The sequence below is a fragment of the Xenopus laevis genome, chromosome 6L (genome assembly GCF_017654675.1).
Source record: "Xenopus laevis strain J_2021 chromosome 6L, Xenopus_laevis_v10.1, whole genome shotgun sequence".
Classification (NCBI taxonomy): Eukaryota; Metazoa; Chordata; class Amphibia; order Anura; family Pipidae; genus Xenopus; species Xenopus laevis.
Window position 1 is genome coordinate 11,144,617 of NC_054381.1, and position 23,682 is coordinate 11,168,298.

The following is a 23,682-nucleotide window of genomic DNA, read 5'->3' on the forward strand; positions in this document are numbered from 1 at the left end:
TCCCAGTTTTTGGAGGTAAAATTAGGTACCTCGGCTTATACTCGGGACGGCTTATACTCGAGTAAATACGGAACTCAAAGAGGCCTATATATAATAGATGGAATTTAGTTCTTCTAAAATTGCAAATGGCATGAAATTTATTAAAAGGTCTGAATATAATAAGTATGAATTGGGAAATAGTGCAGAAAAAAAATTACAAATACTGTTATCTCTACAATAGGGACAAATTAAATCCCAAATCCTTTGTGTAAGATTTGGCTGAATACCATACCCCAATTTGGACCCTGGCAACCAGATTGATGAAACAGCAAACAGAAGAGCTGCTGAAAAACTCAGAAACCATAAATAATAAAAAAAAAAAAATGAAAACCAATTGCAAATTGTCTCAGAATATGATTCTAGAATATCAAATTAAAAGTTAAGGCAAACATCCCCTTTCAACAATTTTTGACTTCCTTATTTGTGTGATGAAAAGTCACAAGTTTTTTTTTTTGTTTTTTTTTTTGTTTTTTTAAGATTTAATTTGGCCAGACATTTGGATTTGGCCAAATCCTGCTGAATAGTGATGGGTGAATTCGTTCCGTTTCACTGAAAAATTTACAAAATTCGCGTAACTCCAAAAATTTGCCAAACAAGAATTTTGGCACCTGTGTCAATTCTCGTGCCAGTTTCGTGAATTTATTCACCGGCCGCGAAATGTGGAAATTCACTGCAAATTCGCACCCATCTAATTTAGTCTCCAATCACCACTGAAATATTACAAATTTTGGCCGAAACCCAAACCGAATCCTCGATCCGGCGTATCCCTATTCTAGGGAAGTCTGATGACCAAAAAAAATTGGGATCAGTCCGTGCAACTGCAATTGAATGTTATGGGACCTCATCTGTTTTTACCTGGAGAAGTTTTGTATTCGTGTTTTTTTTTGTGGTTTATACACTTAATAAATCTGGAATTTTTAAAGTTTTAGAGGAATTTAAGAGACATTTTTAGAGAAAAAAATGTTTCGTGAAAATAAAGGAAATCCGAATGTTAGTAAATACGTTGCAAAGCTTTCATTGGCTAAAACAGAAAACCAACCCTCATTGCACAAGTATGACATCATGAGGAGAGCCAGAACAGTACGGAGCTGCACTACTCCACTGTGATCCAACTCAGAGTATCAGACTGATCAGCTGAATCTATATAGAAGGACTAGTAATGCATGTGGCCAAATGATACAATATAAAGCCGATGGGTGTGTAGCCAAGCGAACTCTTCAAGGGATGATAACAATAAAGGTGATATTTTGTGCTAATTTTGTGTAAATATGCTTTTTTACAATTTTACTTAAATTTACACCTCCCATATGAGGAAGTGTCATGCACAGTCACTGCGTAAGTGGAGCAAATTGAACAGTTCGGAATACACGTAGGGTTGCCACCTTTTATAAAAAAATTTACTGCTGGGGGGCGGGGCCTCAAAGGGGCGGGCGAGACGTAAAAAGGGGCAGGCCACGCAACGGAGACCCGCGGACGCTAGAAGAGGCACAAGATAAGGTAAGTTGCAGGGGATTGGGGGCAGGCCGAGGGCTCCTTTTGATCGTATTACAAATTTACCGGCAGCTACATTGCCGGTAAATTTATAATACCGGCCTTGGCAGGTATTTTATCGGCTAGGCCGGTAATATACCGGCCGGGTGGCAACCCTAAATACAGGTTGCATGAGTCTGACTAACTGCAGATGCCTTCAGCAGAACAGCTCCCTTGTATACTGGAAGATAGAAAAATGGGATTATTGCTGCTGGCACAGGGCTGCACTTCTCTGCTAAAGTCAAAGCCCACCGACGGCCAGCCATTGGAACTGTTTGGCTACCTCAAGCTTTTATCAAAACAACCATATACAATGAACATGGATTACATTCACAATTTATTATAATAGGCTCAGACATAAATACTAATATGGTATAAAAATACATACAATACAACTGTTGAGAGTTCTTTGTACAGGTATGGGATCCATTATCCAGAAAGCTCCAAATTACAGGATGGCCTGTCTGCCATAGACTGCACTTTATCCAAATAATCCAAGTTTTAAAAAAATGATTTCTTTTTCTCTGTAATAATAAAACAGTAGCTTGTACTTGATCCCAACTAAGATAGAATTAATCCTTATTGGAAACAAAATCAGCCTATTGGGTTTATTTAATGTTTATATGATTTTCTAGTAGACTGAAAGGAGAACTAAAGCTTTACTAAAGAAGTAGGTAGAAATGCTGTACATTATGTTTTGAATGTGCCTCTACATCAGGGGATATTTTACTAATTTGGTCACCCTAAACCAAGTGGTGTTCAGTGAGACCCCATATATCACCACTGGAGACTACTGGTCTGCACATTGACTGTTCTAGATCAGTGACCTCCAACCACTGGTTCATGTGCAACAGGAATGGATGTTGCTCCCAGTGGCCTTAAAGCAGGTGCTTATTTTTCAATTCCTGGCGTGGAAGCACTAAAGCCTAACTAAAGAAGTAGTTAGAAATGTTGTACATGATGTTTTGTGCTTCTGTACCAGCCCAAGGCAACCACAGCCCTTTAGCAGTAAAGATCTGTGTCTCCAAAGATGCCCCAGTAGCTCCCCATCTTCTTTTCTGCTGATTCACTGCACATGCTCTGTGCTGCTGTCACTTACTGAGCTTAGGGACCCACTCACAATATACAGTACACATAGAATAGAAATGTCACAATGTAAGGCTGATTAGTAATTAATACAGATAATTACTACATGGCAGCACAGAAACCAGTGCAATTAGCATCAGAATTTAATAATCAGCAAACCTGTAGCATCAGCTTATATTACAGGGGAAGCTCATTTTCTGCTGGATAATTAGTGACGAGCCCTAAGCTTAGCTTCTCAACAGCCAATCAGAGCCCACTGAGCATGTGAGTGTCACAGACACTTTCCAAGATGGTGACCCCCTGTGACAAGTTTGAAGTCCTGGATCATTGCTGCTATTGACAAGCTGAAACTTTAGCCTCGCGCAATAAGTTCACTATATAAAATATGCCATTTTTAGACATTTTTATTTTTAGGCTTTAGTTCTCCTTTAAGGTATGAAGAGCTAAATTTTAAAAAGATCCTTTATCTGGAAAACATGAGTGCGCCTATTCCTGCGCTCCCCTGCGGCTGAACGGAAGAAAGTGCAACGCAGGGGAGCGCAGGAAAAACTGCACATGTGTAATTTCGAATTTGAGTTCTTAAATGGCCAGAGTATGAAAAATCTCAAAAATCTAATTCGGATTGTTTAAAAAAACCCAAATCGAATTTGAATAACTCCCAAGTCGAATTTGACAGTTTTGACCATAAAAAAAAACTTGAAAATTCTAATTCTAATTTTCAATTTGACCCTTGATGAACCTGCCCCTTAGTGTTACTAATAGGGAAGGATTGTACAAGAGATAGAAGGCCGGCAACACTAACCCCGACTGTACAAAATAAAAGAGACACTGCTGGAGGGTGGATGGGGCAGGATTGTACCCAGTATACTTAGAGGCAGATTTATCAAGGGTCAAATTTTGAAGTAATGGGAGTTTTTTCGAATAAAAAAAGACCAATCAAAATTTATCAAAAAAAACAATGTTTTTAACTTCGGGTGAATAAGCTGTATTTGAATCGAAGTTTTAGCACGTTCGATCATATTTGAAACAAAGTATTTGCCCCAAAAAACTTTGATTTTTCAAAGTCCACCAAATGACTCCAAATAGGTTCTAGGAGGTCCCCCATAGGCTAAAACAGCAATTCAGCAGGTTTTCGATTGGCGAATGGTCGAAGTCAAAGTTTTAAAGAGACAGTACATGATAAATTTTGGTATTGGAATAGTCACATTTTTTTTTAAATTCGTATCAAATTTTGGTCTGGACACAAAAATAGCTTAAAATTCTTTTTTTTTTTTTACTTCGAATTTTGACTTTGACCCTTAGTTGTTCCAGCTCCCATACTAACCCAGGAGGAGCAAGCCAACTTCCTAGAAACAATGCAACAGGCTATTAGACTTTACAAATCATATTTACCATGATTTTGCATTATTTCAAGAAAACATTGAAATGGTTTTGTTTGTTCTGTTACAAGTCATGAATAGGCATCATCTGAGGTTCCTCGGAATCACAATAGACCGGGCAGGGTCTATTCCATAAACACAGCTGCTTAGTTTATATGAAGGCCAGAGGTTTCACCCATGAGTAGCTGAGCCGAGGGCACGGAAGGAATATGTCATCATAAGATTTAGTCTTGTTATTGAGTTTTATCTCACCTGTATTGCACTTTAATTGGCCCCTGTAAGCCACCGTAAAGGCAGCACTGGTCCAGGGCAATGAGGTTGCTATGGGTAACTGAATGGAAGCAACAACTCCCAACTTTCATAAATGATTCCCACAGGGATTGCATGGACCGTGCAGTTACAGATAAAGACAACCATGAGTTTCCCCATTCCATTCTGGGGCACAGTACACCAGCTCTTAAAGAGGTGTTTCACCTTTAACTTAACTCTTAGTATGTGGCTAATTCTAAGCAACTTTTCAACTGGCCTTATTTATTTTTTTTTATCGTTTTTGAATTATTTGCCTTCTGATTTTTTTCAGCTTCCAAATGGGGGGGGGGTCACTGACCCCATCTAAAAAAAAGATGCCCAGTAAGACTACACATTTAGGGGCAGATGTATTAAGGGTCGAATATCGAGGGTTAATTAACCCTCGATATTCGACTGGCGAATTAAAATCCTTCGACTTCGAATATCGAAGTCAAGGATTTTGCACAATTCGTTCGGTCGAACGATCGAAGGAATAATCGTTCCATCGAACGATTAAATCTTTCGAATCAAACGATTCGAAGGATTATCCTTCGACCAAAAAAAGATAGCCAAGCCTATGGGGACCTTCCCCATAGGCTAACTTTGACTTTGGTAGCTTTTAGGTGGCGAACTAGGGGGTCGAAGTTTTTTCTTAAAGAGACAGTACTTCGACTATCGAATGGTCGAATAGTCGAACAATTTTTAGTTCGAATCGTTCGATTCGTAGTCGAAGGTCGAAGTAGCCCATTCGATGGTCAAAGTAGCCAAAAAATTCGAAGTATTTTTTCTTCTATTCCTTCACTCGAACTTAGTGAATGGGCCCCTTATTGTTATTACTACATTTTATTACTCATCTTTCTAATAGGGCCTCTTCTATTCATATTCCAGTCTCTTATTAAATCAGTGCATGGTTGCTAGGGTAATTTGGACCCTAGTAACCAGACTGCTGAAATTGCAAACCGGAGAGCTGCTGAATAAAAAGCTAAATAACTCAAAAACCACAAATAATAAAAAATGCAAACCAATAGCAAATTGTCTCAGGATATCAATTTCTTCATCATACTAACAGTTAATCCCTTAAAGGAACAGTAACTTCAGAAAATTAAAGTAATGCAAATAAAATGCAGTGTTGCCCTGCACTGGTAAAACTAGTGTTTACACAGCAGATAGCAGATAATCTCTGTAGAACATAATGGAGTTATCTGTTATCCACTATTTAACCTGTGCCATATACATTTTCTTAATTTCTGCCATTGCTACACAGCAGCTTGTTTATATGAACTATAGTAGTGTTTCTGAAGCAAACACACCAGTGCAGGGCAACATTACATGATATTTTTCATTTTTGGGTGTTACTGTTCCTTTAATGTCCACTGTAGCACAGTCAGTAGCAACAGGTTAATAAAGCCAGCAGCCCTATACAGACACAGGCCACGCCCCTCCCCTGCTCAAACTGGTTCCGCATCATTTCCCAAACTTTCTCTGCTACTTCCTGAAACTTTAGCTCTGGACGATACTACCTGCAGCAGAGGGGTGGGGGGATGCTGAGTACATTAAAATAAACGACATTACATGGGCAGCGCGCTGACACGATCCAATCGCATTATCAGTAGGTGTCGTGTTTATTAATAGGGCTGAATTGTTGCTGTATTTGGATTAATGTGTTGTTTCAAACGATCGCTCCCCTGCTTGTTAAATGGTTCGAGCCATGTTGAGATTAGTTTTTGTTTGTGGAGGTTTATCACTGAGAGTTTCCGTCTCACACTGGTTCTGCTGCTCCTGACTGCTGGGCGGGTAAGTCTTTGTACTGGGAAGCGAGTGGAACAGGTCACTGATGGGAGGTGTGTGCTGGGGAAATGAATGGCGATTGGGGCAGGTAACTGTGAGATATACTGGGTGTGAGTAAGTGAATGTAGGACAGGTAACTGGTGGGATGTACTGGGTGTAGGTAAGTGAATGTAGGACAGGTAACTGGTGGGATATACTGGGTGTAGGTAAGTGAATGTAGGACAGATAACTGGTGGGATATACTGGGTGTAGGTAAGTGAATGTAGGACAGGTAACTGGTGGGATATACTGGGTGTAGGTAAGTGAATGTAGGACAGGTAACTGGTGGGATATACTGGGTGTAGGTAAGTGAATGTAGGACAGATAACTGGTGGGATATACTGGGTGTAGGTAAGTGAATGTAGGACAGGTAACTGGTGGGATATACTGGGTGTAGGTAAGTGAATGTAGGACAGGTAACTGGTGGGATATACTGGGTGTAGGTAAGTGAATGTAGGACAGGTAACTGGTGGGATATACTGGGTGTAGGTAAGTGAATGTAGGACAGGTAACTGGTGGGATATACTGGGTGTGGGTAAGTGAATGTAGGACAGGTAACTGGTGGGATATACTGGGTGTGGGTAAGTGAATGTAGGACAGGTAACTGGTGGGATGTACTGGGTGTGGGTAAGTGAATGTAGGACAGGTAACTGTGAGATATACTGGGTGTGAGTAAGTGAATGTAGGACAGGTAACTGGTGGGATATACTGGGTGTAGGTAAGTGAATGTAGGACAGGTAACTGGTGGGATGTACTGGGTGTGGGTAAGTGAATGTAGGACAGGTAACTGGTGGGATGTACTGGGTGTAGGTAAGTGAATGTAGGACAGGTAACTGGTGGGATGTACTGGGTGTGGGTAAGTGAATGTAGGACAGGTAACTGGTGGGATGTACTGGGTGTGGGTAAGTGAATGTAGGACAGGTAACTGGTGGGATATACTGGGTGTGGGTAAGTGAATGTAGGACAGGTAACTGGTGGGATATACTGGGTGTGGGTAAGTGAATGTAGGACAGGTAACTGGTGGGATATACTGGGTGTGAGTAAGTGAATGTAGGACAGGTAACTGGTGGGATATACTGGGTGTGGGTAAGTGAATGTAGGACAGGTAACTGGTGGGATATACTGGGTGTAGGTAGTGAATGTAGGACAGGTAACTGGTGGGATATACTGTAGGTAAGTGAATGTAGGACAGGTAACTGGTGGATATACTGGGTGTAGGTAAGTGAATGTAGGACAGGTAACTGGTGGGATATACTGGGTGTAGGTAAGTGAATGTAGGACAGATAACTGGTGGGATATACTGGGTGTAGGTAAGTGAATGTAGGACAGGTAACTGGTGGGATATACTGGGTGTAGGTAAGTGAATGTAGGACAGGTAACTGGTGGGATATACTGGGTGTAGGTAAGTGAATGTAGGACAGGTAACTGGTAGGTAAGTGAATGTAGGACAGGTAACTGGTGGATATACTGGGTGGGTAAGTGAATGTAGGACAGGTAACTGGTGGGATATACTGGGTGTGGGTAAGTGAATGTAGGACAGGTAACTGGTGGGATGTACTGGGTGTGGGTAAGTGAATGTAGGACAGGTAACTGTGAGATATACTGGGTGTGAGTAAGTGAATGTAGGACAGGTAACTGGTGGGATATACTGGGTGTAGGTAAGTGAATGTAGGACAGGTAACTGGTGGGATGTACTGGGTGTGGGTAAGTGAATGTAGGACAGGTAACTGGTGGGATGTACTGGGTGTAGGTAAGTGAATGTAGGACAGGTAACTGGTGGGATGTACTGGGTGTGGGTAAGTGAATGTAGGACAGGTAACTGGTGGGATGTACTGGGTGTGGGTAAGTGAATGTAGGACAGGTAACTGGTGGGATATACTGGGTGTGGGTAAGTGAATGTAGGACAGGTAACTGGTGGGATATACTGGGTGTGGGTAAGTGAATGTAGGACAGGTAACTGGTGGGATATACTGGGTGTGAGTAAGTGAATGTAGGACAGGTAACTGGTGGGATATACTGGGAAGGGGTGTGGGTAAGGGAATTGGATTCAGGCAGTGAATGGGGATGAGAGTTTGAAAACAGATATGATGGGCTTTTGCCATTTGATTGTAATCAGTTAAGGGACAGGTGCACTTTGCTGCAGAGAAGTAATTAAGCTCAGATACCCAGTGTAGCCAATCTGTACTGTACACCCAGCACTCACACACTCCTCACGTTCATACAAATCTTTCCTAATTATTCTCCACTTCCTCTGTGGTCAGGTGCAGTACAACATTCACTTCCTGTGTGATCATTATGTGGATTCCCTATTGTTGGCTCACACTGACTGTTTGTGGGTGTCCTGTGGATGCTGACTCAGGGCACAGACTGTGGGATCAGGGCTCCGCTCCAGACTGAGGCTCTTACCAACTTCCTTCTCTTATTCCTCATCATCATCACTGCTTTTTCCTTTCCTCTCAGCTTCCTTGTCTAACTCTGGGACTTTCATTTAAAAGTGATCAGCGCTTCAGATATTTACTTTTTTTTTTTTTGTATATGTTTTTTATGAATGTGACATATCGTTCTTAAAGAGATGCTGACACCAGAATTCAAACCTTTTTAAATCTTTTATAACGCTCTCTTTGCATGCTATTTATAAAAGTATTTGCCCAATACTTTTACATTACCAATCTGATCCCACCCCCCCATGTTTCTCTAATTGGGGGCTGCTGTATTTGTGTTTCAGTAGTCTGTTAGCATGCGAAAGGGGTTGTTCACCTTTAAATTAACTGTTAGTATGATGTAGAGCGTGATATTCTGATATATTTTGCAAATGATTTTCATTTTTTATAATTTGTCGTTTTTGAGTTATTTAGCTTTTTATTCAGCAGCTATTGCAGCAATCTGGTTGCTAGGGCCCACGTTACCCTAGCAACCATGATTTGATTTGAATGAGAGACTGGGATATGAATAAGAGATACTTGAATAGAAAGAAGAGTAATAAAAAGTAGCAATAACAATACAGTTGTAGCCTTACGGAGCATTTGTTTTTTAGATGGGGTCAGTGACCCCCTTTTGAAAGCTGGAAAGAGCTGGAAGAAAAAGGCAAATAATTTCAAAACTATATAATATGAAGGCCAATTGCTTAGAATGCTACTACATACTAAAAGGTGAACCATCCCTTTAAGAAGGGACAAGTCCGTTTGGTGAAACAGTCAAGTTTAGAGTAGTGTTTTGGTGGCAGTATCATTTTAAAGGTGTTGTTCCCCTTTAAATAAACTTTTAGTATGATGCAGAGAGAGATATTCTGAGACAATTTGCAATGGGTTTTCATTTTTTATTTGTGGTTTTTGAGTTATTTAGCTTTTTATTCAGCAGCTCTCCAGTTTCAGCCATCTGGTTGCTTGGGTCCAAATTAGCCTAACAACGATACATTGATTTTAATGACTGGAATATGAATAGAAGAGGGACTGAATAAAAAGATAAGAAGTAATAATAATTTGTAGCCTTACAGAGCATTTGTTTTTTAGATAGGGTCAGTGACCCCTGTTTGAAAGCTGGAAAGAGTCAGAAGAAGGCAATTCATTCAAAAACTATAAAAAAAAGACCAATTGAAAAGTTTGAATACATTTGGCCATTCTATAGCATACTAAAAGTTAACGTAAAGATGAACTACTCCATTTTTGAATTTGGTTGCTGGGTTTACTGACCATAGCAACCAGGCTGAGGCTTGAGTGACTGTAAGATGAATAGATGCCAATTGATTTTCTGTTCACTGCTCTTTCCCCAGGGATAATTGTGGGTGCATGAGTTGCACTGAAATACTCAAGGGGCTCTTCTGGATTTATTAGAGAGATATACAGCTGGTAATCCCGTGTAAGAGCTTGGGGAATCCATTCCCCTCACTAAGCGTTAACTCTCAGGAATAGGAAGAGCACCATGGCTTGTGGGAGCAGCTTGGACAGCATTGATATGAACTCCATCCCTCTTGTGGCTTTAAATTATACAGTCAGACACCGGCTCTGCTTGTACCTCAACCCTGATGCTGTGGTGGCTGCTGACTGGACTCGACTGGCCGAGGAGATGGGCTACGACTATCTGGAAATCCGCAATTTTCAAAGGTACCCGGACTCCACCATGAAGCTGCTGGAAGACTGGGAGAAGAAGTGCTTCCGGGCTACTGTTGGGGGGCTGCTGGAAATGTTAAAGAAAATGGAAAGAAACGATATCCTAACGGATCTTGGGCCACTAATCGGTATGTACATAACAAACTCACACCATCCAATCAGAAGTTGTACAGATCAGTCTTAACCACTGCTTGTTTCATGGATTTAGGACTGTAACATAGTAAGTTAGATTGATAAAAGACCCTCGTCCTAAAATAAATGTGGCTAAAAATGGCATATTTTATATACTGTACTTATTGCACCTGCCTAGTGTCTCAGCTTGTCAATGGCAGCAATGATCCAGGACTTCAAACTTGTCACAGGGGGGTCACCATCTTGGAAAGTGTCTGTGACACTCACATGCTCAGCGGCTCTGATTGGCTGTTGAGAAGCTAAGCTTAGGGCTCGTCACAAATATCCAGCAGAAAATGAGCTTCCCTGGCTGTAATATAAGCTGATGCTACAGGTTTGCTGATTATTAAATTCTGATGCTAATTGCACTGGTTTCTGTGCTGCCATGTAGTAATTATCAGTATTAATTACTAATCAGCCTTATATTGTGACATTTCTATTCTATGTGTACTGTATATTGTGAGTGGGTCCCTAAGCTCAGTAAGTGACAGCAGCACAGAGCATGTGCAGTGAATCAGCAGAAAAGAAGATGAGGAGCTACTGGGGCATCTTTGGAGACACAGATCTTTACTGCTAAAGGGCTGTTGTTGCCTTGGGCTGGTACAGAAGCACAAAACATCATGTACAACATTTTTACCTACTTCTTTAGTTAGGCTTTAGTTCTCTTTTAAGTCTGTATATACAACCGGCCTAACTGCTAGTTGATCCAGAGGAAGACAAAAAAAACATTTGAAGCCTTCCTGACTCCAAAATGGCAATGGGACCAGTCCCTGGATCAACTTGTACTATGAGCTATCTCCCATATCCCTGTATTCCCTCACTTGCTAAACACCATCCAATCCCTTCTTAAAGCTATCTAATATATCAGCCTGTACATCTGATTCCACATCTTCACAGCTCTCACTGTAACAAACCCCTTCCCAATATTTAGCCGGAACCTCTTTTCTTCTAATCGGAATGGGTGACCCCGTGTCAGCTGGAAAGACCTACTGGTAAATAAAGCATTAGAGAGATTATTATATGATCCCATTTTCATACATAGTTATCATATATACCCCTTAAAGGAGACTTATAGGATAAATGGAAAACCCCTAATTTTGTAGGCAATAATGTATACTATATGGTTTTGGTTTCACTTTGGGCTAAACATTAATATTATCTTTAAAAATAGCCCCTTTATTGGAGCTCCCGATAGATGCTTTCTGGTGAGTGGTGGACGTGTCAGAAGCACAGTAGGAGGGGGACAGCCAATCACAGCCCTGCAGTCACACAAGCAAAGACAGGCTTCAGTTCCTTATCAGGTCCTGCTAGCTGCTGATTGGCTCCTGTCCTACAGTGCAGTGAGCCGAGTGCCACCAGCTCCCCTGCACAGCCTGGGAAAGGAGGCAGCGGGAAGTACAACAGTTGGGGCGGGACTAGAAGGGTTTTTGCAGAAATTTTCAATAAAGTAACCAGAAACACTACTTTTTCAAGCACATTCCTTCCATATCTAAAACCGTAAAACACACTAGTACATTCTTGTTTTTTACTTGGAATGTCTCCTTTAAGCACCTTCTCCAGTGTGAAAAAAAACCATCTTGGCCAGGGGAGATACCACAATATTTACGGTTCCGATTTTATCTTTGGTCTATGGAGTTACTTGTAGGGGAATGAGATTAAAGGAGTGATGAAGCCTGCTTCATGGGTTAAATGATGCAAAAGGTTTAAGTGTCCTGACCCCTAACCTTTTCATTTCATGTCCCAGAGGCCGACTGCATGAAGTACCTGGAGAAGAAGCACGTGCCCCTGCCCATACAAGATGATAAAGTGGACAGCAGTGAGCAATACCGAATTACGAAAAGTGACGATCCTTATGGTACGGAGCTACAGGCCCACAATTAATTACTCCGCAAAGGACAAACTGCTTGTAAATGAAAAGCTTAGGTTGTGGGTACAAGCTCTTTATAATTGAAATTGTCATCTGGTTGCTAGGTGCTGTGTACCTTAGTGATCAGATAGCAGTTTGAAATTGAAACGGTCGTCTGGTTGCTAGGTCCTGTGTACCTTAGTTATCAGATAGCAGTTTATTTTGACGAATAAATAAAATGGATAGTAGAGGGGCTGATCCATACAAAAGGTCTCATCTGTTTGTGTAGGGTTAGCTTTAGATGGATTTTCCCTTTAAAGAATGATTCATATCATAAAGGTGTTTATTGCAGCCATCTTGTAGTGTTAAAGGAAAACTATACCCCCAAAATGAATACTTAAGCAACAGATAGTTTATATCAAATTGAATGACATATTAAAGAATCTTACCAAACTGGAATATAATATTTACATAAATATTGCCCTTTTACATCTCTTGCCTTGAACCACCATTTCGTGACTCTATCTGTGCTGCCTCAGAGATCACCTGACCAGAAATACTACAACACTAACTGTAACAGGAAGAAGTGAGGAAGCAAAAGGCAGAACTCTGTCTGTTAATTGGCTCATGTGACCTTACATGTGGTTTGTATGTGTACACAGTGAATCTTACGATCTCAGGGGGCGGCCCTTATTTTTTAAAATGGCAATTTTCTTTTTATGATTACCCAATGGCACATACTACTAAAAAAGTATATTATTATGATAATGGTTCATTTACATGAAGCAGGGTTTTACACATGAGCTGTTTTATGCAATATCTTTTAATAGAGACCTAAATTGTTTGGGGGGTATAGTTTTCCTTTAATAACTTTCCTCCCACACCCCTGGCTCTTTTTCACAGGCTTTGGATGGAATATTCCTGCCTTTTAGATTAGGTCCAGAAGGGAGAATTTATTGTGGCAAATGTTCCCTGCAGCGACCCCTTGTGGCTGCACTAGTGACATCCCTCCCCCTTTTATAGACCCGCACCAACCTGCCCCACTGATGATGTCACAAAAGGGGCGGTGCAGGCAGGCGTGTGCCTATAAAAAATGGAAGTCGGAAGCTGGCAGTCTAAGGTTGTGGGCGGGGAGAGCAAACTCAAACAGCGCAGTGAGGTCGGACTGAACCCGCCCCAGGTATCGGGCTCTGGAGTGAGTAGTGCAAGCCGCTGCCCTAAGCAGAATTTGCTTGTGATTGATTGAATTGTGAGGTGCATTGGATGGGCAGCACCAGATATCAAAGAGACTAGTGCTAAAAGTACTATGGCTACTGCCTGATGGGGCTGATTCTCTACCTGTGGAGGTCAGAGGATTAGTGGATTCTCAGCCCTGTTTGTAGCCAAATATTAAAGGGGTGATTCACCTTTTAAGCATCCTTTCAATTGGTCTTCATCATTCATTGATTTTTTTTTTTATATAGTTAAAATTCAGAATCTCTCCAGCTTTCAAATGAGGGTCACTGACCCCATCTAAAAACAAATGCTCTGTAAGGCTACACATGTATTGTTATTGATACTTTGTGTTACTCCCCTTTCTATTCAGGCCTCTCCTGTTCATGTTACGTTCCCTTATTGAAATCAATGCATGGTTGCTAGGATCATTTGGACCCTAGCAACCATATTGCCAAAATTGCAAACTGGAGAGCAGCTGAATTATCGGAGAGTCCCTCTCCTATTCATATTCCAGTCTCTCATTTAAATTAGTGTATCGTTGTTGGGGTAATTTGGACCCTAGCAACCAGATTGCTGAAACTGGAGAATTGCTGCATAAAAATTTAAATAACTCAGAAACCACAAATAATAAAAAAATGAAAACCAATTGCAAATTGTCTCAGAATATCACTCTACGTCATACTAACAGTTAAGTTCCCATGAGACCAGTGCTCATATCAGGACCTCACTTCTAGCTGAAATGAGCACCAACTCTCTATTTCTGTCTTACTAGATCCTCATTAGATAGTAACCATAGAGCCTGAAGAGAAGGAAGTGTACAATACATAGTTGTTTTCTTGTCTATTAGATCTATCTTGTCTATTTGAATATCACAGCACATATGTTGCATGCATTTACCCTGCAGCTGATTTTTACCCCATGTCTCATACATTCCATGTGTTCTCTCAATAACCCCCTCACTAGCCTGTGTTTTTTCTTTATTTCTGATTAACCCCTTGCAGGAAGCATGCCTGAGACATTTGACGCTTTCATTTGCTACTGCGCCCAAGATATCTCGTTTGTGCAGGAGATGATCAGTCGGCTGGAACAGACAGATTATAAACTCAAGCTGTGCGTCTTTGATAGGGACGTCCTTCCGGGAACATGCTTGTGGTCCATAACCAGTGAGCTTATAGAGAATAGGTAAGACTCCTTAAGTAGCAATCTAATGCTTTGCATGGGATACACACGGAATGTTTTGCTTGGTGCTGTAACAGTAGTATACAGGTATGGGACCTGTTATCTGGAATGCTTGGGACCTAGGGCTTTCTAGATAACCGATCGTTCCATGATTTGGATCTTCAGTCTACTAGAATATCATGTAAATATTAAAAGGGAACTATGGCGAAAATGAAGATTTAATATAAGCTGCATCATACTGAAATAAGAAACTTTGTAAATACAATCAATTAAATATTCTGCATTGTTTCTAAAATAATCAAGTTTATCTTCACTAATTCTCTCTCAGCATCTGTTTCTCTTCATTCTGTCTTCATGCAGCAGTTGGGTGTCAGATATTCATTGACAGTTAGATCCAATATATCTTATAGGGGGGGCTTCATTTCCTAGCAGATGTATTAGAGCTCACTCAAATATATTACTAACAAAATAACTGCCTTTTGCACAAATCCTGCATGTAGAGAGACATGATGTCTGGTGAGTTTAATAGAGTGAGCTCTAATACATCTTCTAGGCAAAAGGAGCCCCCCTATAAGATATATTGGATCTAATTGTCAATGAATATCTGACACCCAACTGCTGCATGAAGAGAGAATGAAGAGAAACAGATGCTGAGAGAGGAATAGTGAAGATAAACTTAATTATTTCAGAAACCATGCAGAATATTTAATTGATTGTATTTAGAAAGTATTTACAAAGTTTCTTATTTCAGTGTGCTGAAGCTTATACTAAATTTTCATTTTTCGGGATAGTTCCCTTTTAAATAAACCCAATAGGCTGATTTTGCTTTCACTAAGTGAGTTATTATATCTTAGTTGGGATCAAGTACAAGCTCCTGTTTTATTATTACAGAGAAAATAGAAATCATTATTAAAAAATTTGGATAAAGTAGAGTCTATGGGAGACAGCTTTTCCATAATTGGGAGCTTTCTGGATAGCGGGTTTCCAGATAATGGATCCCTTGCCTACTACAGAGACAACTTGGCGCATAATTTATATAGTACATAGGCTTTTGATTGGTGCCACCGAGTAGCTGCAACCACCATGCAGTGTGACCCCTACCTCTGCTGATAACAAGTGTCAATCAAATTGTTATAGTTAACCAGCATGATATATATTTGGCATCAGAATTTGATGTTCCAGTTTATCTGCAAAACATAGAAGTGTTAATACAATATAACAATCATTGTTTTACAGGTGTAGAAAGATGGTGGTGATAATATCGGATGATTATCTGGACAGCAGTGACTGTGATTTTCAAACCAAATTTGCCCTTAGCCTTGGACCAGGTAAGATCGATGGTTCATAATATTACTGTACTTTCCACATTGAAGTGTACATGAATATATAGGTGTGGGACCTGTTATCCACCTGGGCTTTTCTTTCTGTAATTTGGATCTTCATTAAAGGGGTTGTTTGCCTTTAAATGATGTAGAGTGATATTCTGAGAAAATTTGCAATTGGTTTTCATTTTTATTATTTGTGGTTTTTGACTTATTTAGCTTTTTATTCAGCAGCTCTCCAGTTTGCAGTTTTAGCAATATGGTCCAAATTACCCTAGCAACCATGTACTGATTTAAATAAGAGATTGGAATAGGAGAGGCCTGAATAGAAAGATGAGTAATAAAAAGTAGCAATAACTAAAAATGGGTAGCCTTAGGCAAATAATTCAAAAACTATAAAAAAAAAAAAAAAAATGAAGGCCAGTTGAAAAGTTGCTTAGAATTAGCCATTCTATAACATACTAAAGATCAACTTGAAGGTGAACCACCCCTTTAAGTCTACTAGAAAATCATTAAAACATTAAAGTTCACCTTCACCGTTGAGTGAACTTTTAGTATGTTACAGAATGGCTAATTCTAAGCAACTTTCCAATTGGTCTTCATTATTTGTTTTTTCTATTGTTTTTTTTAATTATTTGCCCTTTTCTTCTGACTCTTTCCAGCTTTCAAAACAAATGCTCTGTAAAGCTACAAATGTATTGTTATTGCTACTTTTTATTACTCATCTTTTTATTCAGGCCTCCCCTATTCATATTCCAGTCAATGCATGGTTGCTAGGGGAATTTGGACCCTAGCAACCAGATTGCTGAAATGGCAAACTGCAGAGCTGCTGAATAAAAATCTAAATAACTCAAAACCACAAATAATAAAAAATGAAAACCAATTGGAAATTGTCAGAATAACCAGTAGCTCATGAAGAACATGCTTTGGATGTTGCTCCCAGTGGCCTCAAAGCAGGAGCTTATTTTTTAATTCCAGGCAAGTTTTGGTTGTATAAAAACCAGGTGCACTGTCAAACAGAGCCTCAATGTAGGTTGACAGTCCACATAGGGGCTACCATTTGCCAATCACAGGCCTTATGTGGCACCCCAAGAACATTTTTCATGCTTGTGTTGCTCCCCAAATCCTTTTACTTCTGAATGTTGCTCACAGGTTCAAAAGGTTGGGGATCCCTGCTCTACATCATACTAAAAGTTAACTCTCAGAGGTAAAAAACCCCTTTAAATAAACCCAATAGGCTGGTTTTGCTTCCAATAAGGATTAATTATATCTTAGTTGGGATCAAGTACAAGCTACTGTTTTATTATAATTTTTTTTTAACACTATGGATTGTTTTAATAAAATGGAGTCTATGGAAGATGGCCAACCCCTAATTTGGAGCTTTCTGGATAATGGATCCCATACCTGTATATGTCATAATATTTCAGCATAATTCTCTGTTTTGTGCTATTGATCTGGAGAGCGTACCTGTTGCTAACTCTGTAGTGGGTGGGGCTGGCACTATCCTACATCCAATCAAAACATGAGAACCGTCCTTCATTATCAAATCAGCTCCAAGAGGCTCCACAACAAATGGTTTTAGTGGGTTCACGTTTATCATGTGATTTCTGCAAAAGTCCCTCTGTGCACGTCCATAATTCAGGGTGTCCTTGTGTCTTCCAGGGGCTCGGGAGAAACGTCTCATTCCTGTCAAGTACAAACCTATGAAGAGGCCATTCCCCAGCATTCTGCGCTTCATCACTGTGTGCGACTATACAAACCCTTACACTAAAGCCTGGTTTTGGGACAAGCTTGCTAAAGCTTTGGCAAGATAAAAAGGAGAAATCCTGGACGAAGGATTAAGCCCCTGCAGACCTGGAGGAACTAAAGATTAGGGATACACCTGGATTCGGTTCAGGATTTGGCCTTTTTCAGCAGGATTCGGCAGAACTGAATCCTAATTTGCACATGCAAATTAGGGGCAGGGAGGGAAATCACGTGATAATTTGCACCGAATCCAGGATTCGACCAGGATTCAGTTGAATCCTAATTTGCATATGCAAATTAGGGGTGGGGAGGGAAATTGCTTGACTTCAAGGAAGTAAAAAATGTTTTCCCCTTCCCACCCCTAATTTGCATATGTTATTTCGGATTACAGTTCGGTATTCGGCCAAATCTTTCGCCAAAGAATCTTTTCTACTAAAGATGTTTATATAGAATAACAATATTATTATAACTCTGACATCCCCAGCAAGCCCGGGAACCTGTCACAGGGACCAATACCTCTTTCTCTGGTTATATATCCAGCTTGTTGTTTTAACGTTTTTATTAAATATACAGAATTATTGGGGGGGGGAAAGGGGAGAGCTTTATAAAAAGAAAAGACTATTTGAAAATTGCAGCCTATATATTAATCAAGACCTTTTTTTAATTATATTATATAATATAATGGGCAAGTAAAGCCTTATTCGGTATGGTGGAAGTGGGTCCTTTTTTCCATTCATTTAGGAGATAATTGAATTGATTATGATGATGGTAGGAATGAATGAATTTATCTTGCCCCTTTTGGTGTATCTGCGCACCATATTTATTTTTTAATTACAATTAATACAAGGCTATCAAAAAAAGATTAAATATATATATTTTTATCTGTATGTATCATTGTTTTTCCTGCAGCATGCTAATGTTGCTCAGTGGTATGGTAGCTCCCACTCATACAGTGCCTGTAAAAATACTGCTGTAAAAATGACATTTTAGGAAAAGAACTCTCTGCAGATCTCTGCCCAATTTGGTCACCGAAATGCTGGTTTGGTCCAGAACAATCAGATCATAGTACAGACCTATGGAGAGCCTGGAATATGAACAGAAGAGGCCCGAATAGAAAGTGGAGTAATAAAAAGTAGCAATAACAATACATTTGTAGCCTTACAGAACGTTTGTTTTTTTAGATGGGGTCGGTGACCCCCATTTGAAAGCTGGAAAGAGTCAGAAGAAGGCAAATAATTAAAAAAACTATAAAACAAAATATTGAAGGACAGTTTAAACGTTGTTTAGAATTATCCATTCTATAACATACTAAACGTTAACTTAAAGGTGAACCACCCTGTTAAATGAGAAGTACACCCTAAAAATGAATGTGGCTAAAAATGCCATATTTTATATAGTGAACTATAGTTTCAGCTTGTCAATAGCAGCAATGATCCAGGACTTCAAACTTGTCACAGGGGGTCACCATCTTGGAAAGTGTCTGTGACACTCACATGCTCAGTGGGCTCTGATTGGCTGTTGAGAAGCTAAGCTTAGGGCTCGTCACTAATTATCCAGCAGAAAATGAGCTTCCCCTGTAATATAAGCTGATGCTACAGGTTTGCTGATTATTAAATTCTGATGCTAATTGCACTGGTTTCTGTGCTGCCATGTAGTAATTATCTGTATTAATTACTAATCAGCCTTATATTGTGACATTTCTATTCTATGTGTACTGTATATTGTGAGTGGGGCCCTAAGCTCAGTAAGTGACAGCAGCACAGAGCATGTGCAGTGAATCAGCAGAAAAGAAGATGGGGAGCTACTGGGGCATCTTTGGAGACAGATATTTACTGCTAAAGGGCTGTGGTTGCCTTGGGCTAATACAGAAGCACAAAACATAATATACAAGGTTTCTAGCTACTTCTTTAGTTCTCCTTTAAGTGGGAAGGGTCATTTGATTCATTTCCCTTTTATCCCACTATTGATATGAAGCATCAAGTGGGAAATGAAAATGTTTTCAGCTTCAGTGTTCTGCAATGTTTCTCTGAAACAGCCAATGAGTTCTTTCTTTGTTTTTTTTCATGCATAACAAGGGCAGCTTTATGATCCAGGAGGTGAATGATCAGGAAAGGAAATTAATAAGATATAATAATCAAATTAGACAAAGGCAGGTGTGGCTTGGCACAAGCTTTAGGAAAGCTACAGAATTGCAGGCAATGGGGCAGATTTACTAAAGGGCAAAGTGACTAACGCTGGCGAAGATTCGTTACCGTTTTCAGGGACTTCGGCGCAGGCATCACTTCGCTAATAAAAGAGAGCAGAATTCTGCACTGAAATCCATTTTTCAAAAGAGCAAACTGTACTCTTTCCCCTTCCCATGCTTCTTTCTATTCTGTCTCCTACCCCAACTGTCTATTTTCAAATTTTATTGTGTTATACAGATATAAAGAAACCTTGTTAAAAGTGATTGATGTTGATTAACAAACTCATAGAATAATGATATTTGTATACCCATTTTGTCATAACGAGCATGCAAAACAATATACGGTTTCTGTACTTTAAATTATGCTTTGAAAATACAATAAAAAAGTTTAAACAAAAGAGCAAACTGATTTTGTTTTATTCAATTTTGAAATCTGACATGGGGCTAGACATATTGTCAGTTTCCCAGATGCCCCCAATCATGTGACCTGTGCTCTGTTAAACTTCAGTCACTCTTTACTGCTGTACAGCAAGTTTGAATGATATTACCCCCTCCCTTTCCCTCTAGCAGCCAAACAAAAGAACAATGGGAAGGTAACCAGATAACAGCTCCCTAACACAAGATAACAGCGGCCTGGTAGATCTAAGAACAGCACTTAATAGTAAAAGCCAAGTCCCACTGAGACTGATTCAGTTACATTAAGTAGGAGAAATAACCACCTGCCAGAAAGTATTTCCATCATAAAGTGCAGGCACAAGTCACATGACTGGGGGCAGCTGGGAAATTGACAATATGTCTAGCCCCATGTCAGATTTCAAAATTGAATATAAAAAAATCTGTTTGCTCTTTTGAGAAATGGATTTCAGTGCAGAATTCTGCTGGAGCAGCACTATTAACTGATGCGTTTTGGAAAAAAACATGCTTTCCCGTGACAGTATCCCTTTAAATTTCCCGCCATATGCAAATTAGCTCTAACGAAGTTGCGCAAGGCGTAATCGAACGATATCGCTTCTTCGCTTTGATTTGCTCGCATTGCTGAATTAACGCTAGTGAAAATTCGCCAGCGTTCGGCGCTGGACCCAACTTCGCATTTTAGTAAACTAGCGTTGTCTGAGTGAATTTTCACATGGCGCAGTGTTGCGATGGCTGCGAAGCTGACGCTGGTGAATTTTCGCTGCTTAGTAAATTCACCCCAATGTGTCTATCACAGGCACCTAACATATTTCTGCTCTGAAGGACTTAGCCATGGTAACTATATTGCAGCTGCCACACATATAAATAGAGCTGTGCAAAAGAAAATAGAATATAAGATCAACATAAATGGAAGACTCCTGTACGTTTGCCTTTATCATGCGCAGGCAGTAACGCTGGAGCTGTGAGTGAGCTCTACCATTCAGTGCAGCACAACAGGCTGTGTAATTGCTCCAAAGTAGCAGATGTTTTGTCTGCAGAATTAATTGTGCCCAGCGAATGGGACAAACAACTATTTGGATTTGTAGCGCAGCCACTTTACTGATATTATCAGATTTGTAGATGAATGGCATTACCTTCCCCCCATATGTCAGTAAGTGCTAATCACTACATACAATATTGTCTTTTATAATGAAAGGAATGGATAATGAGCAATGTCTGATTTCAGGGGTTTTAATGACTTTATAGAATTATCTGGCTGATCGTGGCATTGTGATGTCACAGAGGGATGTAACAACATGTGGCTCCTCCTCTCCACATCTTTATCAGATTTGTTCATAGTCTGTACAGAGAGATCCCATAAAACTATGGCAGCATAGGTATTCCCCTGTACTAAGCACAATTCAGCAGGAACAGCCCCTAAATTTGCTCATAGTCTGTACAGAGAGATCCCATAAAACTATGGCAGCATAGGTATCCCCTGTACTAAGCACAATTCAGCAGGAACAGTCCCCTAAGTTTGCTCATAGTCTGTACAGAGAGATCCCATAAAACTATGGCAGCATAGGTATTCCCTGTACTAAGCACAATTCAGCAGGAACAGCCCCTAAGTTTGCTCATAATCTGTTCAGAGAGATCCCATAAAACTATGGCAGCATAGTTATTCCCTGTACCAAGCACAATTCAGCAGGAACAGTCCCTAAGTTTGCTCATAGTCTGTACAGAGAGATCCCATAAAACTATGGCAGTATAAGTATTGCCCTGTACTAAGCACAATTCAGCAGGAACAGTCCCCTAAGTTTGCTCATAGCCTGTATAGAGAGATCCCATAAAACTAGGGCAGCATAGGTATTCCTCTGTACTAAGCACAATTCAGCAGGAACAGTCCCCTAAGTTTGCTAATAGTCATGTTTTCTGGTGTAATAATGTCAGGATCTGGTACCATTCGCATGAACAGTGAGTTGTGCATTTATTACCTGTGGCACTTGAGCTGGAATGTTGCGTGACCTGAATAAAAAGAGAGAAAATCCTGGTGCTATTATACTCTACATCAGCTCTCAGCCTGTGATTGATTATAGGGACCTCTGTGTGGGATCACTCACAGCTTATACCAGTAACCAGAATTAACTGAGACCGGCAGCCATTCACCCAGCTGTCCCCCAGCTTCTCTAGAATTCCTCTAGCTCCTCTACAGCCCCCATAAGAATTGAGTAGCCAAAGGTTGAGAACTATAATTTAACAACACCTGATCGGCTGCAGTTTGATCAGCCGAATCCTGAATGGAACCAAATATGAAGGGCCAAAGAGTAGGGATGTAGCGAACGTCGGAAAAAATGTTCGCGAACGTCCGGACAAAAATGCGAACGTTGCGAACCCCATAGACTTCAATGGGAAGGCGAATTTTAAAAGCTAGAAAAGACATTTCTGGCCAGAAAAATGATTTTAAAGTTGTTTAAAGGGTGCAACGACCTGGACAGTGGCATGCCAGAGGGGGATCAAGGGCAAATATGTTTCTAAAAAATCCATTGTTGACACAGTGCTGCGTTTTGTGCTGTAAAGGGCAGAAATCACACTACGTCACTCAGGTGGTGTTTCTGGAGACGGTATTATTATTGATATTTAGACAGAATGTGAAAAAGCTCACACAGCTAGGTGGCAGTGGTTTGAAGAACAGATGCAGATGAGAGATCAGCAGCAGGACAGACAGCTGCCCACAGCAGCTACATACAGAGCACTGCAGTAGAAGGTAGATTACTAGCCAGCAAAGCTAACTAACCTAAAATGTCCCTCAAATCCCTGTAGAGTTCTGTCCCTACAATACAGAGCAGTATCAAGTAGATTACTAGCCAGCAAACTTACTATCAACTGTCCCTCAAATCACTAACAGCTCTCTCCCTACACTAGCTCTTCCAAGCACACACAGGCAGAATGAAAAAACGCTGCAGGGCTTCAGTTTATATATGGAAGGGGAGTGGTCCAGGGGGTGTGGGGGTGGGCCAGGAGGGAGAGCTTCCTGATTGGCTGCCATGTATCTGCTGGTCTGGGGGAGAAATGGCAAAAAAAAGCGCCAGCTAAGGCGAACCCAAATTGGCGAACTTTGCGTTACGTTCGCGAACATTCGGCGGACGCGAACGGTCGATGTTCGCGCGAACAAGTTCGCCGGCGAACAGTCCGCGACATCCCTACCAAAGAGAACCACAAATTGTTGGAATTCTTGCTTTCCTTGTTTGCATGACAAAAAGTCACGTGATTTTAAGGATCTGAATTTGGTTCGGCAGATTTACATATGGTCAAATATCGAGGGTTAATTAACCCTCGATATTCGACTGCCGAATGTAAGTCCTTCGACTTC

General features: G+C 40.4%; 1 protein-coding gene across 1 annotated transcript; it reads left to right on the top strand.

Annotated features, from left to right (window-relative positions):
* Positions 1-6,097: 6,097 nt before the first annotated feature.
* On the top strand, positions 6,098-18,603 carry myd88.L (myeloid differentiation primary response 88 L homeolog; the record flags this gene model as incomplete). Its single annotated transcript, NM_001087532.1, is given in 6 exon segments — positions 6,098-6,116; positions 9,919-10,383; positions 12,171-12,281; positions 14,489-14,669; positions 15,903-15,994; positions 17,651-18,603. Coding segments are annotated over 5 exon segments (852 nt in total). The 3' UTR covers positions 17,803-18,603.
* Between the last annotated feature and the right edge of the window lie 5,079 nt (positions 18,604-23,682).